This window comes from Suricata suricatta, chromosome 3, assembly GCF_006229205.1.
Source record: "Suricata suricatta isolate VVHF042 chromosome 3, meerkat_22Aug2017_6uvM2_HiC, whole genome shotgun sequence".
Classification (NCBI taxonomy): domain Eukaryota; kingdom Metazoa; phylum Chordata; class Mammalia; order Carnivora; family Herpestidae; genus Suricata; species Suricata suricatta.
The window spans coordinates 63,663,262-63,681,447 of record NC_043702.1 but is presented as its reverse complement, the minus strand read 5'-3'; the positions used below and the strand labels follow the sequence as shown (position 1 = coordinate 63,681,447).

At 38.2% G+C, this 18,186-nt stretch overlaps 1 protein-coding gene across 2 annotated transcripts in view; it reads right to left on the bottom strand.

Annotated features, from left to right (window-relative positions):
* Window positions 1-18,186, bottom strand: part of TTC21B (tetratricopeptide repeat domain 21B) — a 78,572-nt gene that overhangs the window by 8,898 nt on the left and 51,488 nt on the right. For both annotated transcript variants that reach the window (XM_029934457.1, XM_029934458.1), the window contains 4 exons: window positions 12,761-12,911; window positions 11,688-11,849; window positions 9,634-9,829; window positions 6,213-6,437 (listed from right to left, as the gene is read on the bottom strand). In XM_029934457.1, the coding sequence (XP_029790317.1) occupies window positions 6,213-6,437; window positions 9,634-9,829; window positions 11,688-11,849; window positions 12,761-12,911 (734 nt within the window). The remainder of the gene's footprint in view (window positions 1-6,212; window positions 6,438-9,633; window positions 9,830-11,687; window positions 11,850-12,760; window positions 12,912-18,186) is intronic.

The following is an 18,186-nucleotide window of genomic DNA, read 5'->3' as shown; positions in this document are numbered from 1 at the left end:
CACACCCACAAAACAAATAACCCAGTGAAGAAATGGGCAGAAGACATGAACAGACACTTCTCCAAAGAGGACATCCAGATGGCCTACAGGCACATGAAACGATGCTCAACATCACTCATCATCAGGGAAATACAAATCAAAACCACACTGAGATACCACCTCACACCAGTCAGAGTGGCTAAAATGAACAAATCAAGAGTCTATAGATGCTGGCGAGGGTGTGGAGAGACGGGCACCCTCCTACACTGTTGGTGGGAATGTAAACTGGTGCAGCCGCTCTGGAAAACAGTGTGGAGGCTCCTCAAAAAATTCAGTAGAACTCTCCTATGACCCAGTAATAGCACTGCTAGGGATTTACCCAAGGGATACACAAGTGCTGATGCATAGGAGCACATGCACCCCAATGTTCATAGCAGCACTTTCTACAATAGCCAAATCATGGAAAGAGCCTAAATAAATGTCCATCACCTGATGAATGGATCAAGAAGATGTGGTATATATATATATATACATACACACACACAATGGAGTATTATATGGCAATGAGGAAGAATAAAATCTGGCCATTTGTAGCAAAGTGGATAGACTTCGAGGGAGTCATGCTAAGCGAAATAAGTCAGGCAGAGAAGGACAGATACCATATGTTTGCACTCATAGGTCTAACAGGACAAACCTAATAGAGGACCATAGGGAGAGGAAGGGGGAAAGAGAGCTGGGGAGAGTGAGGGAAGAGGTGATGGTCATGGTTGGGGGCACCTGTGGCGAGAAGCACTGGGTGTTATATGGAAACCAATTTGACAATAAACTATTATAAAAAATAAAAAAATAAAAAGGCTGAAAAATTTTAAAAAATCCTTAGATATTGTATCATCTCATTTAAAAGTATTTTAGTATGCCTCTTTAAAAACAAGGACTTTCTTTAAACATTACGACACTTTTTCATACCTAAATGTAACAACTCCTTGATATTACCAAATATCCAGTCATTATTCAAATTTTAAATGGTCTCAATATCATTTTGTTTGGTCTTGTTTTTTAGTTTGTTAGGAGGATGATCCAAACAAGGCCCATCCATTGTAATGCGTGGAAATGTCTCTTGACTTTCTTTTGATCTAGAGGTTTCCTTTCCATCTCTCTCTTTTCTTGCAATTAAACATAGCAGAAAAGAATTTTTTTCCTAGAATTTCTCACAGCCCAGGTTTAGTTGAATACATCCAACATCCTTGCGGTGCTTATGTAACATATTCCTATATTTCCAATCTTTCAGGGAGATTGGACTTAGATCTCAAGGTTTGAATTTGATTTCAATCTTTGAGGAGAGAGGTGAAAGTACTTCACAGGTCAGTGCCCTGCTGAGCCACATGGAGCCTGAGGCAAAAGGAAAAATGCACAACTCGGTATAGGTTTGTGATTTAATTGATAATTTTCCCTCCTGGATGTTAAGTTTTTACAAATCAAATGGAAAAGTTGGGATATTAATACTCTCATTTAGAACTTACGTATTTTATTTATACCCAAACAAAATTTAATTTTATTGTCCTGACTTTAATGGAAGTAAATACATTAATAATATTTTCATTAAAATCATTACCACTGAAAAATACACAGGGGTGCCTGGGTAATTTAGTCGGTTAAATGTCTGACTCTTGATTTTGGCTTAGGTCATAATCTCATGGTCCATGCCTCTGAGCCTTGCATGGGGCTCTGCGCTGATAGTGCGAAGCCTGCTTGAGATTCTCTCTCTCCCTCTCTGTTCCTCCCCCACTCATACTTTCTCTCTCAAAATAAGTAAACATTAAAAAAAATGTATAAAAGCATGGATATGGAGCATACATTTTCACTTTTGTTTCAGGCTTCAATACCACTCAGCATAGCACTGTCAGATGCTATTTATTTAAATACATTTATTTTAATGTTGACATTTTTGATTAGAAAATACTGCATGAAATTATTAAAAAAATATTTTTTCCAATGTTTATTTATTTTGAGAGTGAGACAGATAGAGCATGAGTGGAGGAGAGGCAGAGAGAGAGGGAGACACAGAATCTGAAGCAGGCTCTAGGCTCTGAGCTGTCAGCATAGAGCCTGACACAAGGCCTGAACTCACAACCTGTGAGATCATGACCTGAGCTGAAGTTGGACGCTCAAGTGACTGAGCCGCCCAGGTGCCTCTGCATGAAATTATTATAATCATCTTTTATTATAATTTATAATAATAATCTTGATTCTCTTGATTAAATGATAATTTATCTACAATTGACTGAATGTTTCTTTTCTCCCCAAATTCATACACTGAAATCCTAACCTGCAGTGTGATGATACAAGGAGACGGGGTCTTTTTTTTTTTTATTAAAAGTTTATTACCAAGTTGGTTTCCATATAACACCCAGTGCTCTTCCCCACAATTCCCTAGGTGATGGGATCTCTGAGCGGTAATTGGGTCATGATGATGGAGCTCTCCTGGGTGGGGTTGGTGTCCTTATAAAAGAGACCCCAGCCAGTTCTCTCCCCTCTCTGCCTACCGTGTGAGGACACAAAAAAAGTTGGTGGTCCACAACCTGGAAGGGTGCCCTCACCAGAGTCCAACCATGCTGGCCCTCTTACCCCTTAGAGTCCAGACTCTAGAACTGTGACAAATCAACTTCTATTGTTTATATGCTACCCAGTCCATAGTACTTTGTTACAGCAGCACCAGCTGCCTAAGGTCATTGCTGAGACGTAAAGTGCCCTTGTAAAGTTTGGACCTCAAGTGGGGGTTTCACGTGTCTCATCCCAGTTCAGCTCTGTCACAGGCATGTTCTTCCCTCAGGAAGCACATAACATCAGTCTCTTTATGATTGTTATACCTGTTCATCAATTTATCATGAATGGAAAATGGTGACAGTCTATCACTTTCTTCATTTATTATCTGGAAAAAATCTATAATAAGGGATGTCTTTTAAACTATATTGTTACTCAGTAGTGGAGTTCATACAGAAAAGGAAGGCTAAATGCTTAATGCCTTCCCTTTATTTCTCAGCTTCAGAAATAATAGTTCATCAGTCTATGTCAATGGTGGCCAATTAAGTTTTGGATTTTTTTTTTCTTTTTTAGGTCTTTGTAAACCCATGGATTTAAATGTATGTGGTGTGTTTCAATCCACTGCAGTTACTATTCTTACTGATAGTTAATGTGTTCCAGCTCTGGCTAGTGAGAGTGTCTTCAAGCTGGCTCCCGAGTCCTGGACGTGACTCTAATCATCTTCGATAGCTTCCTTGCCATCTGGTATGACAAGATGGTCTAATGTCATGCTGTACATTTCTGTCCCAGATCTGGATGATCTCCATCTTTTAATTATACAATTCAAGGTTTCTAAGCTCTAGTTCCTGAATCTCATGTTTCCAATATTGACAGGCGTAATGAGCCAAACTGGCAGCTCTAAAGTAGCCATTGTGTTCAACCACGCAATATATTGCTGTCCGTGTTCTGGTAAGCTGGTATCCTATCTGCACTGGAACCTGCATTTCCATGTAATCTTGCTTAGCGTGTAAGGGTCAGCTCTTGGGCAGTTTACCTTTTTTTCTTTTTCTTTTTAATTGATGTATATTTGACACACACCATTACATTAGTTTTAGGGGTACAACATAGTGATTTATCAAGTCTGTACCTTATTCCATGCTCACCACAAGCATAGCTACCGTTTGACACCATATAACGCTATTACAGTACCACTGAGTATATTACCTATGCTGTACCTCTTTTCTTTCTTTTTTTAAATGTTTATTTATTTATTTATTTTGAGGGGGGAGAGAGAGAGGGAGAGAGAGAATCCAAAGCAGGTACTGCACTGTCAGCACAGGGCCCAACTCGGGGCTCAAACTCCTGACCCGTGAGATCATGACCTGAGCCAAAATCAAGAGTTGGTCACTTAACCGACTGAGTTGCCCAGGGAGCCACCCCCCACAAGCTGTACCTCTCTTCCCCATGACTTACTCACTCCGTAATTGGAAGTCTGTATCTCCCACTCCTCTTAACTCACTTTGCCCCTACCCCTACTCCCCACCCCTCTGGCAACTATTAGTTTGTTCTTTAAATTTGAGTCTGCTCCTGCTTTTTGTTTGTTTAGATTCCATATATAAGTGAAATCATATGGTATATTTATCTTTCTCTGTTTTATTTCACTTAGCGTAATACTCTCTAGGTGTATCCATGCTGCACAAATGGCAAGGACTCCTTTTTTATGGCTGAGTAATAGTCCACTGAATATATATGCCACATCAGCTTTATCCATTCATCTCTCAATGTACCTTTGGGCTTTTTATCTCAGCTATTATAAATGATGCTGCTTTTTAAACATGGGGGGTGTATATATCTTTTTGAGTTAGTATTTTCATTTTCTTTGGGTATATACCCAGCAGTGTATCGAATCATATAGTCTTTCTACTTTTAATTTTTTGGGGAACGTCCATACTGTTTTCCATAGTGGCTGTACAAATTTACCTTCCCACCAATAATGCCCCAGAGTTTCCTTTTCTCTACATCCTTGGCAACATTTGTTATTTTTTATCTTTTGATTCTAGTCATTGTGACAGTGATATTTCACTGTGGTTTTGATTTGTATTTCCCTGACAGTTAGTGATATTGAGCATCTTTTCATATCTATTGGCCACCTTATATCTTCTTTGGAAAAATGTCTATTTAGGTCCTTTGCCCATTTTTAAATTGGACTATTTGTTTTTGATTTTTTTTTTTTTTTTTTTTTTTGGTGTTGAGCTGTACAAGGTCTTTAGACACTTCGGATTTTTTTCCACTTTTTTCCTAAAAATTTTATTATTTATTTTTGAGAGAAAGAGAGACAGACAGACAGACAGACAGAGTGCTAGTGGAGGAGGGGCAGAGAGAGAGGGAGATACAGAATCCAAAGCAGGCTCCAGGCTCTGAGCTGTCAGCACAGAGCCTGGCGCGGAGCTTGAACTCACAAACTGCAAGATCATGACCTGAGCCAAAGTCAGACACTTGACCGACTGAGCCTCCCAGGAGCCCCTATATACTCTGGATATTAATTTCTTATCATACACCATTGCAAATATCTTCTCCCACTTCTGCACTTTTGTTTTGTTGATGGTTTCATTCTCTGTGTATAAACTTTTTATTTTGGTGTAGTCCCAATAGTTTGTTTTTGATTTATTTCCCTTGCCTGAGGGGTCTAGAGGTTTAGACTTTACAAAACCTATTAGTTAGTATTATCTGTTTTTCAAGGCCAATTTAACTTCAAATTAGATGTACAGACTGTAAGTTAATAAATAGCTTGATATTTTGGGTTTTTAAAGTTCCTACAGAAAGTAACTTAATAGCATCAGATGATCCATTTTGTAACTTAATTTGCTCAACGAGAATAAGACAGATTTACTATGATTAAGATTTTGAGGTACCTGACATGAATCTGTAAAGATAAATATCCTTATGTGACTGGAGAGGTTATGGGAGGGGGCTGGGCCAAAGGGGTAAGGGACATTAAGGAATCTACTCTTGAAATCATTGTTGCACTATATGCTAACTAACTTGAATGTAAATTAAAAAAAAAAAATATCCTTAAGTTTCTAAGCTGAGTACAATTATTTCTCAACAAATACTAACAAATTCTTAACTTAAAAAATCATAACAAGATATTCTTTTTTTTTAATGCCTAAAAACCAAAATGAGCTGTTACTAAAATATTGTGGAATTATACGAACTTGAAGATTTTCAATCTTATACCTAAAGGGAAGGACTTCTTAATAAGCAAATTTAATGCCGGAAAGACTTTTCCCCCCAAAATATATTATGCATAGTGGATTCTAATAATGTGAAAACAACATGCAGCTGCAGTAAATTTATCTAGAGTATTTCTTAATAGAAGGGACGGATGTCTGCAATTAACGTTCTTCTGCCATTTTCATTAGTTCTGGGATGAGCTGGATAATCACAAATGCCTGACATCCCATAAACACTTTCTGTAAGTGGGGCATAAACCACAGCTGAACCCTGAAACGGTATAAATCTGTTTTTCTTTATTTTCAAGAGCAAATGGCTTCCTTCATACTGTTTATTTCCTGATTTTGGTAAGAATACACATTTAATTTTCATAAAACACACAAGAATCCTTAGAAGTGGACCAACAGGCTACAATAGTGTATTACAGGAAGCTTGTAAGTGAAAGGGTAAGAATGGTTTTTTACTCTTCAATCACCTACCCTATTATGACGCAAGCACCGTTTCAGTAGTTCTTCTGCCATGTCGTATTTTGCTGATTGAATATAAATGTCGGCAAGCAGCAGCCAACTCTTCTCAAAGTCCTCAGCATCAATCGGATTCCAGTTCATTTTCGCAATCCGCTTCAGCTGGTTTCTGGCTCTTGGAGTCTGTTTCAAGATCATATAAGCTGTTGCCATTCCCAAAAGTGCTGGAATATGATCCCTCTGTAAGAAAGCAAAACTTCAGATGCCCACACACACAAATATAAATGTCCTATGTTTAAAAGGACAGTAGCAAGTGCGCCACAATATGAGGACTGGCCTGTGAATTCTGTATCTGGCTCCACGATTTAACGGTGACACAGTCGTTATTCAATACACTGAGTAAACTCAAACTACCCTGAAGAAACCTGGTCGGGAACCATGCGGTCAAAACAGTTCACTAAATACAAAGATGCCACAACCACATGACTCAGACAGTTAGGACGACTTGATCTTTAGGGGACTATCTAGTTTTTATGGTTTTCTACAGAAACAGAAAAAAACCAAAATTTTATTTCAGTATAATACTAACTGAACATTTCTGTTTTAGATTCTGCATTCAGATTCCTTAGTTCTTTCCCTTGTAAAACAAGAATGAGAATAATTTATGTGCAAAAGATATTCCTTCTTTACATGAACTCCTATTGAGTTATTTATATTGACTTTTTATCAATATGGACTTCTTTCGCATGTTTTCCCTTCCTTCTCGTTTTGTTTGAAAGCCTCTTTCAAAGCCATTAAAGTTTGACCAACGAAATGTTACAATCAAAGCATGCAATTAATTGCTTAGAAATTATATGAAATACACTCATGACTTAAAATACATTTTTAGGGCATGCCTGGGTGGCTCTGTGCTGACAGCTCGGGGCCTGGAGCCTGCTTCGGATTCTGTGTCTCCCTCTCTCTTTCTCTCTGCCTTTTCCCCACTGGCACTCTGTCTCTCTTTTAATTTTTTTTAAATGTTTTTTATTTATTTTGAGAGACAGAGAGAGACAGGGCAGGCAGGGGAGGGTCAGAGAGAGAGGGAGACACAGAATCTAAAGCAGGTTCCAGGCTCTGAGCTAGCCGTCAGCACAGAGCCCAACACGGGGCTCGAACCCATGAACCGTGAGATCATGACCTGAGGCGCCCCTAAAAAAAATTTTTTTTTAATTAAAAAAAAAACAAACATTAAAAACAATTTTTAAAAATGTCAAGATCTAGTCACATTCTAAAAATATCCCACACTATACATTTAAAAATAAGCTCTCTGAATCGCACAACTTGAGTTTGATTAGAATTAATCAGTTCCTCACAGCTTGATTACTGCTGAATGAACTCAAGAATGGTTTCTAGAAGTGCAAACCTGAGTTCCAACCCTGCATTAGACCCATATGTCTTTTCTGGTGCAGCATCCTCAGGTTTTCAGCTGGCTTGTCAACGTCTCGCTCAGTCACTCTGAGCTGCAGCAACTTTAGATCAGAGGACAATGCAGCCATGTTGTGAGCAATGCACCCGTATGCTTCAAGATGACAGGATGAAAGCAGGTGGAAACACTTTGCTTGGGTTTAATGTGCCTAACACCCTTTCCTCAGGTGACTTCCTGTTACCTACTCTTTTCAATCCATCTGAATGCTACGTACTGTCATGAATATACCAGACGCCTCTCTGCTTCCTTGCCTTTGTTCATATTTCCCCTTCCCTTAGAATGTATCTCCTCTGTCTCTGCCTGTGAAAATGCAATTCATAGTGGTTCTTCTTCAATCATACTTCACAAAAGGGCCTCCCCACTTTCCCTATACTGTTTCCTAAATGACTTTTACCTGCATCGCTAGGACAGAATGTAATGCATTTTGGTTTGTACACAGTCAGTATGCTTTGCCTCATCTTCCCTCGATTATGATAAACTTGATAAAAGAGACTGTACATGATTTTGTGTGTGTGTGTGTGTGTGCTTTTTCTTGTGATTCCTATTGTGCCTAGCAGCCACTGGCTGCTTAATGAATATTTTATTTAATACATGCAGCTTATGAGTTAAAACTCACTGATTCTGAAACTTCAGTTCATGCATCAGTCTTTGGCTGGTATGGTCAGTAAGTAGATTTGAGGATAGTATATTACTGATCACATATATATGAATGGTAAAAATAATGCAGTCTCACCAACACACAAAATTGGCACAGTACAGCTAGGAAACACTGCAATGTCGCTCACTGATTTTGGTGTTCCACCTAACCGCACATTTTAAACTCTCTGGCTTACTTCTGCTCTCCATTCACCACTGCGGTCATCCATCTGCTGCCACATGGCCCACCCACGAGAACGTCACTTCGTGGTCAGGAGGGCGCTGCTCTGGAATGTCACTGCTGCTGAGGCTACCTTGCTGTTGAGTTCCAAGGATGGCTTATGGTGGGAATAAAGGGCCATTTAGGATGCTTGGACACGAATGGCAACAAAAGCTGTAGATTCCCCAAAGCTCTCTCACGTCATGGGAGGCAAGAGGAAGGGGCCACTGCCAGGGCGGGGGGCGGGGGGCAGTTGGTAGCTTTACTGCTATCACTGTGACCTCTGAACCACAAGAAAACACAGCAAAGTTCTGTATATCCTCGGAGCGACAAATTATGAATTTTTGGTGGCCTATGACACTGATGAGTAGAAGAACATGAAATCCAATGAGTATCCTTAGAACTAGCTCTCACCGTTGCTGATGAGTGTGGTCCCTAGAATTCCTTCCTTAGTATTTAGCAACTGAAGAAATACAGCACTGTGTGATAGAAGGCAAAACCGAGCACTCAGAGAGTTGGGAGGTCGATCCGAGTGAGGTGAAAAGAGAAGAAAGCCTTTGATCTAATTATTATTTGCTCTAATTATTGTTCTTGTTGCTACTATTATTATTGCAGGAGGAAAACAACCCCATTATTCGCATGACTGAATTACAAGCTGTCAGTACTGATCTCATTTAGCTTTAGATTTGGAAACATTTCAAGTTCGCGTAAGTGAAAAGGTGAGCTATCAAGGCAGACAGGTGTTTACTTTCACTTAGCAAGTTAAGTGAAACAATATAGAAATTCTCCAGAAGATAAAGCCATTCCTTTGAGCATCAATTTATGCCCTTCTGAAGAATTTCCTTTTCTTAGAATTTATGATTCTAATAGAAGTAAATATAAATACATATATATAAATACACATACATGAAAATAAATACATATAAATAAATATCAACATATCAAAATAGTAACAAAATAGTGTCTTCTGAAAACAGAAAGTGTATATGTTATGTAGAATTATGCAGAACTACAGACGCAATTGGTACTTATAATTAAGTCAATCTTCAGAAAATAACTCTCTCTATACCACCAAGGAAAGAAAATATAAAGCTGAAAAAGAAAATCTAACTAACCTCAGCTGTTGCTATTTCGGTGAAGGTATTCAATGCTTGTTCAACATTAGACTTCTGTTTGGTGGCGACTAGGCAATAGTTTTCCATGATGCGAAGCTGTATGTGACCCTGAATGGTCTGAGGTTTCAGTTCTTTAAGGAGTTTTTCTGCTGTTCTTACTGCTAATTGCACAGACTCTTGCTTCTCAGTTGAATTCCTGTATACAAATAAAAATAAATATACCTATTACTCACAGAGTAAAATTTACTGAGATCAGAATGAGCCCTAGGGCATGCAGGTTTATTTGCTATCACTAATTTAAAGTAATCCTTTTGTGGAATGTCACTCATTCTCTTTTAATCCAAAGTGAACTAGTTACAGTGCATTATATTTAAACAAAATTAATACAGTTTTAATAAAACATCATTAAACATTTATTCACTTTAGACTGAAGACAAATATTGAATAATAAGTACATGCGGTAAGTGTGTTTATTTCCACTAATGTACTAGAATTCAGCATAAGTAGAATCATAGAATTATCAAGTGGTACATAAACTCAGAAAAATCAAAGGAAAGAAAGGAGTAAAAAGTAACTAATTTTGCTGAAGCACCTACTATGTGTCAAGGACTGCAATATTTTTACCAATCAGACTCTCAGCAAAGAAACTATATATCTGTCAAAGGCTGTAAATTTCAAGTGCAATAATACTTTGGATATGTAACATCACTTTTCTTGTTTTTTAAAAAATATAAATAAATTAATCAAAAGAAATTAAATTCTCAAAGCCCAATCACTAGAGCCATTGGTTTTTTTCTCAGGCTTCAGGCTTTACCTTTTCTAAAACATTTCACATTGTTGACTACCTTCTTCAAAGTTTCCCTCCTTCGCCTTCTGTAATATTACGGTTTTGAGTCTCTTGCTGCAGTGTTGACTGCCCTTTTCTCACTTCCCTTCTTCCTCCAACCCCCTCAAACATCAGCTTGAAGTTTAGCTTTCAAACTTCGGTTACTGCATTCCATTTGCAAAGAAGCCACTCATTGGGTTCCAACTGTCTACTCTGATCACACATCTCCCAAACCTGTACCTCCAGCTGTGTGTGACCTCCCTTTCGAGTTCTAGTTTTGGATTTTCAACTATTTGCTAAATATTTCCCTGAGGACAGCCTAAGGTCGCGTAACAGTAATGTTACCTTAACCTTTCTAAAACATAAACATGCCTCCGCTCTAAAACTTTTAATGGTCTCTATAGTCCAACCCTTCAAACCTGTCATTAAAACCTCTCAGCCGTCTGTTCTAATTTTCTCTCATTCCCTTGAGCATCTTCCCCGGACTGCTTTGCACTGCTAGATTTCTATGAATTCTTGTAACACTTACTGTCCATTTCACCCACTTCCATTTCGTCAAAGATTGAATGGTTCCAGATATTGTCTTGCCTCCTAAGTAAATTACATGCTCCTGAAGGCAGAAACTACCTTACATACCTTATATATTTACACCCTTATCTATCCCCTACAGTGCCTACCCATTTCTGAGAATAAGCAATTAACAGGTGGACAGCAATAACACTATTTATCGGAGGTGCACCACAGTGGCTACCAGCAGGAACCTTGAGGTCACGGAGAACTCAGTCCGTGTCTTGCCCCCACCATTTAATATCACATTAGGTAGGTTAACTCTGAGCTTCGTTCACAACACTGTTGCAGGGAGTAAATAAGACAATGCATATACAGTACACAGCACAGCACAGGGTGTGGCAGAGAACTACCATTTGCTAAGAAGTTGCTATGAGCAGGTGAACAGCTGTTGCTAAAGCAATCAAATCCTACAATTTATCCTGTTTCAACAAGCAATTAGGGGAGTGTCTTCATAGCATGCTTATGCGGATTTAGGAAACCTCCTAAAAGCATTTCATGCTGGTTTCAGAGCATGGCTATTCTAGCTAGGATGTTTTTCATCTGCCCTTCCATCAGTGCTATCTTAGATTGAGGCCTCGTTTAGAAGATGTCCTTGCTTATTTTCCCTGGTAAGTGTTGGGATCCCAGAAAAGGGATAATTTGCCAAATGATAACTCACCCTAGGTCTCCATCCAGATTTTCAAATACTTCACCTCCAATAGTTTCATTATCTGGATTCAGACAGATTTCTATCATATTATAAAGGGCATTTTGGCCCCAGTCACTGTCTTTCCGAGCTTTATTAAAATGTCGAAGGGCATCATTTGGTTCTCCAGTATACCTTGTTAGATATCAAAAAAAATCACGTATTTCAATTGTTGACCACAAACATTAAGTCATTTATAATATCTCTGGTAAAGATTTGGTTAAAATTATTAACATATATACTTTTTATTAAATTTTTTAATTAATTGTTTTAATGTTTATTTACTTTTGAAAGAGAGAGCACAAATGGGGTTGGAGCAAAGAGAGAGGGAGAACAGAATCTGATGCAGGCTTCAGGCTCTGAGCTGTCAGCACAGAGCCCAACAAAGGGCTCAAACTCATAAACCGTGAGATTAAGACCTAAGCTGAAGTCAGATACTTAACCAACTGAACCACCCAGGCACCCCTATTTTTTTAATTTTTAATTTTATTTATTTAAAAAATGTTTTTTCATGTTTTATTTTTTGAGAGAGAGAGAGAGAGAGAGAGAGAGACCGTGAGCAGGGGAGGGTTAGAGAGAGAGGGAGACACAGGATACGAAGACAGGCTCCAGGCTCTGGGCTGTCAGCACAGAGCCTGATGTGGGGCTCAAACCCATGAACTGTGAGATCATGACCTGAGCCAAAGTCGGATGCTTAACCGACTGAGCCACCCAGGGGGCCCTTTAACTTTTAATTTTAGAGAGAACGCAAATGGGGGAGATGGACAGAAGAAGGGAGGGGGAGAGGGAGAGAGAGAGACAGAGAGACAGAGAGAGAGAGAGAGAGAGAGAGAGAGAGAGAGAGAGAGAGAGAATCCCAAGCAAACTCTGAACTGAGTTTGGGATCATGACCTGAGCCAAAATCAAGAGGTGGATGCTTGACCGACTGAGACACCCATGTGCTCCATAAAATGCAGATCTCTCTTAAGACAAAGAAAAGCTTATTCCACTGTATTCACAATGAGACAAAAAACTATTATGTAGTATTTATTCACCAACAGATTTACCAAAGATATAGTCCTTTACAGTATTGAAATCCTGGCTCCAACTTTGCTCTGGAGTTACGTTTTTCAGCCATTAAGAAAAATCTTGGAACTTCCTCAAGTTTTCCACATCTTCTCAGGAAATCAATTAAACGAGATAATGTCATGTAATTATCTAGAAATAAGGAATATTTCAAATATAGACATTTCATATCTCTTATTTTCATGGTTATAATCCTGCTTCATTCAAGTACAGTTTACTTCATGTGAAGTAGAATTTAAATACAAGCAAAAGGAATGCTTTAGGTATTACAAACCCCTAAAAAGGCTGATGAGTAATTGAATAAAGGTTCAGTTGGTCTGGGCAGTGGGAAAAGGTTCTATACCAGCCAATCTATAAAAATGTACATTCATTATAACCTAATTTTCAATTGTTCCTGGGAACAGAACCTAGAAACAGTCTGCATTGATCATCTACACTGTAACTGTGAAATTCAGGAGGGTTGATGTGGTTGCTCAGGGTGAGATGGTCTCTGATCTCCTTTCTCCCTCACTGTAGCTAGGAACAGGGTGAGAACAGTATCTTTTGATGGTAATGTCTGGGGTGGGCAATTAGAAATTTTACTCCAGACTTTCCTTAATATATACATGTGACTAATGTACTAGACAGTAGCTTACCATAATATAACTATAACAAATTAATCCTAGTATTTTAATCCTATTTTACCTTCTCCTAAGGAAAAAGAATTTAGTTCTTTGTTCTCAGGTATAATTTCCTGGCAGGTTTCTAGAAAGCCTTCTCCTGATTCTATCTAGTTCTTTTGCATCACTAAAATACAGTTTTGAGGAAAATTTGATAACTATTTTTCAGACTGTAAAAATAATGAATGCATGGACATTTTAGAAAATTTGGAAAAATACAGAAAAGTATAAAGAAGAAAAATAATCACTCATATTCCCACCAACTAGAGATTATCACATTTTGGTACCTTTCCTTTCATATATTTGTGAGTGAAAATCATTCTATCAATACTTATTTATTTTTATTCTATCAATATTTAATATGTACAAAATTAATATGCAATGTTAATATATACAAAATTGAAGTCGCACTTAGGGTTTCAATTTTGGTTCAGCATTATACAATAAATATTTCTCAATTCATTAAATAGTCCTTAAAAACATGATTTAAATGGCTGCATAACAGTCTATTACATTGATGGATCATATTTTATTTCTCGATAGTTGTGCTTTTTTAGGTATTTAGGCTCTCAAGTTTCAGTTAGCACTGGACTCACAGTAGGAGATTTGCAAAAATCATTGTATAAATTATGCTGATCTCTTTTGTTGGGTGAATTAGAATTAAAACACACAAACAAAAACTTTTTAAGAAAATTTTCCTTGATTTTACGTCCTAAGGAGAGAAAATATATGATCCAGCAAGTCCACTTATGGGTATATATTCAAAAGAACTGAAAGCAAGAAATCAAGCAAATATGTGTGCACCTGCATTTACAGCAGGATTACTCACAATCGTCTAAAGTGAAAACAACCCAGTGGTCATCATCAGATGAATGGATAAATAAAGTGTGGTATACACACACAATGGAATATTATTCAGCCTTAAAAAGGAAGGAAATTCTGACATATGCTACAACATGGATGAACCTTGAAAGCATTATACTAAATGAAATAAGCCAGGCACAAAAGGGCAAAAATAATATATGATTCCACTTACATAAGGTATCTACCTACAGTAGTGAGATTCACAGAGAGGTAGAATAGGAGTTGCCAGGAGATGGGGTAGGGAGCACGGGGAGTTAGTGTTTAGTGGGTACAGAATTTTAGTTTAGAATGATGGATAAGTTCTGAAGATGAATAATGGTGATGAGTACAAAACAATTTAAATGTACCTAATGTCACTGCACTGTACACTCAAAAATGGTTAAAATGGCAAATTTTATGTTACGTACTTTATGTTAGGGCAATAAAAAAATATTACTTAGAAAAAAACTTCTTTAGGCTTTGTTTCTACTTTTATTGCATGATGCCTAGATAATCCAGGTTGACAATACCATCATTTGCCTTCCTTGACCTAATATCTTGCGTCTTGGGATTTTGTTCTTCCTGTCTTTTGGCATCACTAAAATGCAGAGCATGATAAGAATATGGTTTCAGAGATAGAGGATTCAAATACTGATTTTGTCTTTTAGCTACAGAAATTCAAACAAGTTACTCAAATTCTCTGAGTCAAGGATTAGTTATTTTCTTAAAATAGGAATATAATATTGACCCTCAAACTGTCATGGAGACCAAATAAAAAAAGGTCATGAGAGAACTTTAAAAATACAATGGTCATTAGAGATATTTACAACTCCAAAAGTGTTGATAGAAACTAGGGATAACCACCCATAATAAAGTCACAGAACCTAGAAGCTGTCTTAGATTAGGAAGGATGTAAAAGTGAAAATTTCTGGCCAAAGTTTCTTTGTATGATGTTGCTAATATGTGTGATGCATCATATGCTTGGGAGGCCAGTGTCTTAAATAATTATCACCTTCCAATAATACTGAAATGTATTATTAGTTCAAATTATAATTACCACTGATAGATTAAATTACATTAACTTGTCTTTTGGTTAACCATGAAATTTAAAATGCAGGCAAATTTCTGTACTTAAGGAATCCACTGAAAACTGAAATGTATTACATTCTGAAAAAACTTAGCCCATACTTACTGAGGGATAGGGAGAAGATATCAAAATAATTACAGCGTAATGTGATTCCGCAAGAATGAAGTCCTATGGAATTACACTACACAGAATTCCTAACTCTGCCTGCGGGAGGCTGGAAGTTTCATATAGAATCAGACCTTTGGGCAGCCTGAAGGCTACAAGGAAGATCTTGCTAGATGTACCAAGACATTCCAAGAGGCACATGGCATGTGCAAAGACAGAGCAGAGCAGCACGGAGAGTGCTGGTAAGTCCAAGTTACCCCACACTGAAGTGGAGGAAGAGGGTAAGAAATACCCTCCAGTAATTTAGAGCTTCCTTATTACAAAATAAGGCTATGATTTTAGATTTTCCCCTGTAGAGCCATCCTGAATTGTAAGGAAAGCAGTAACTTTTGATTTACAGACGGGCTATGCAGGTGTGGCGTGGCAGGAGCCTGGAGCCTGCAGGATGAGTGTGGGGGCAGCCCTGGCCTGGGTGAGAGGGGATAAAGGCCCTAAGTCACGCAGTGGGCTGAGGAGAAGGCAGCCTGGATGTGACAGCTGGCTCCTCAGCAGACGGAGCTGACGAAGCCTGTAAAGCAGTCAGTGTCGGGGAAGAGACAACCCAAGATGATGTGGAGATTCTGAGAGAGAAGAGGTGTAATCTGTCAAGAGAACAGTAATTACCTCTATAGGAAGGATTCTCTACTCGTCAGGTTAAGTCAAATTAGACAGTACATTTCTAAAGTCAGCTAAAATAGAGCATTAATTTAAGATATAACATATGCTACCAAGGATGACCTATAATTTATGCAGAGAGTAAGTATAGATACTCAGGTGTTAGAATAATTCTAATAGAACAGATCTGTGAATAGAGTCCTATTAGGAATAAAGTAAGAATGCAAGATCAAAAACCTAAAATATGAGCCCATAAAAATTTTCTTAACATTTTGTGGTTTTAAATGACTAGGTACTTTAGTCATTTGTTGATCCATTCAACCACTTAATATTTATTTGCACCATCTATGTGCCTGGTGATGTGTCTCAAGCTGGGGACATAAGACGAACACGACGTGATCTCTGCAAACTTGAGGAGACTGCAGTCTCGCGGAGAAGACAAATGTATGCACAAATATTTTCAGAAAAATACTAGAAGAGATAACAAGGTACGGACGAAGTCGTCCAGGATTTGGGTGACCAACTCATCCGTCTGCTGAGACTTTCTTTTAGCATTGGAAGTACAGCATTGCAGGAGATTCTCTAGTCTCTGGCAAAGGCTTCTTATAACATAGGTGGTGGCAGTAAGGTACAGGCTTTTGCTTTTGGTAAAGGGTGAGTATATTTTGGATTATGTGTTGGGAAAGACAGAGAAGAAGAATAAGGAAGGCAATGTGCACTACAGGCAAAAGGGAGAAAAATCTTTAAAAGATTTGGAGGTGTGGATGTATAAGATTTGGTATTTCCAGTGTACAAAATCCTTACACTGAATTTACAAATTATTTTATATTTGTTTATAAAAAGAAAGTCCAAAGCTGCCAATCTATTAAGTCAATGTGACTAGTATACTATCTCTTTTAACAAAATGCTGATGCCAAGTTACCTGGCTGAGACGAAATTCAGATGAGGGCTTCTTCAAATATTCTATGTGAGGGCACTAGTCTCATCAATGGCTTAAAAATAGCCACAAGGGCAGAGGTTTTTGTTTTTGTTTTTTTTAAAAACAGATTATTCACTCAGAGGGAAGTGCTACAATATGGAAACAACCTGAGACAGAATGAAAATAGTATGTGTATCCCTTTAAGTGGTAGTTCACAGAAGGAGCAAAGGACAAACAAAGTCTAGAACCCAGGACAGAAGTCACATGAGAAAAATAACTTAGGCTTGGAGAAAGTTAAGAGTAAGCTTTGGGCAACTGAGGTGGGAAGATGGACTCAGAGTGAGTAGAAGAGGTAAGATGTTAATATAATTAACTGAACTCTTTTATTTTTTTAATGTTTATTTATTATTTTTGAGATAGAGAGCAGGGTAGGGGAAGAGAAAGAGGAAGACAGAAGATGTGAAATGAGCTCTGTGGTGTTGGCAGAGAGTCTGATACAGGGCTTGAACTCCCGAACTGAGAGAGAGATCATGACCTGAGCTTGACCAGCTGAGCCACCCAGGCACCTGGACTAACTGTTCTTTTAAATAACATCTGGGCAGAAGCTGGGACAGGCTGGGGAAGGAAACAACAACAGGGCATGAGGCAATCCAAAGGTGGGAGAATATTTAAAGATAATAAAAATAATAAAAAGAAAATAAAATGCTGTCATCACTATAAAGACAGAAAGGACTTTCTTTCAATCTTTAATAATTAGGGGTATTTTATCTGTAAGTAGAAACTGTTCTCAAATTCAAACTTTGTAAAAGTAGAATCATTAGTAACTACAACAGTAGAGTAGATGAGGTTCTTGGAGTGCCCTGCTGGACAGAGAGGGCCACCCGAGCCCGGCAGCTCTGGCCGCGCGGCCACACCCCGCTGGGAAGGCATTGGGGTTCCAAGAACTCAGTGACACCTCTAGGACTTCCTCTGAGATTTCAAGCTCCTTTTGGTTAAAACCAAACTACCTTTCTTCCTTGTTTTTGTTTCCTCCCCCACCCCTCCTTCCCTCTCCTTCCTTTGCTCCCCCCACTCTTTTTTTCTATTTACTGAGCACCAAGTTGGCCAATACTGTTCTAAATCCTGGAAACACAGCAATGA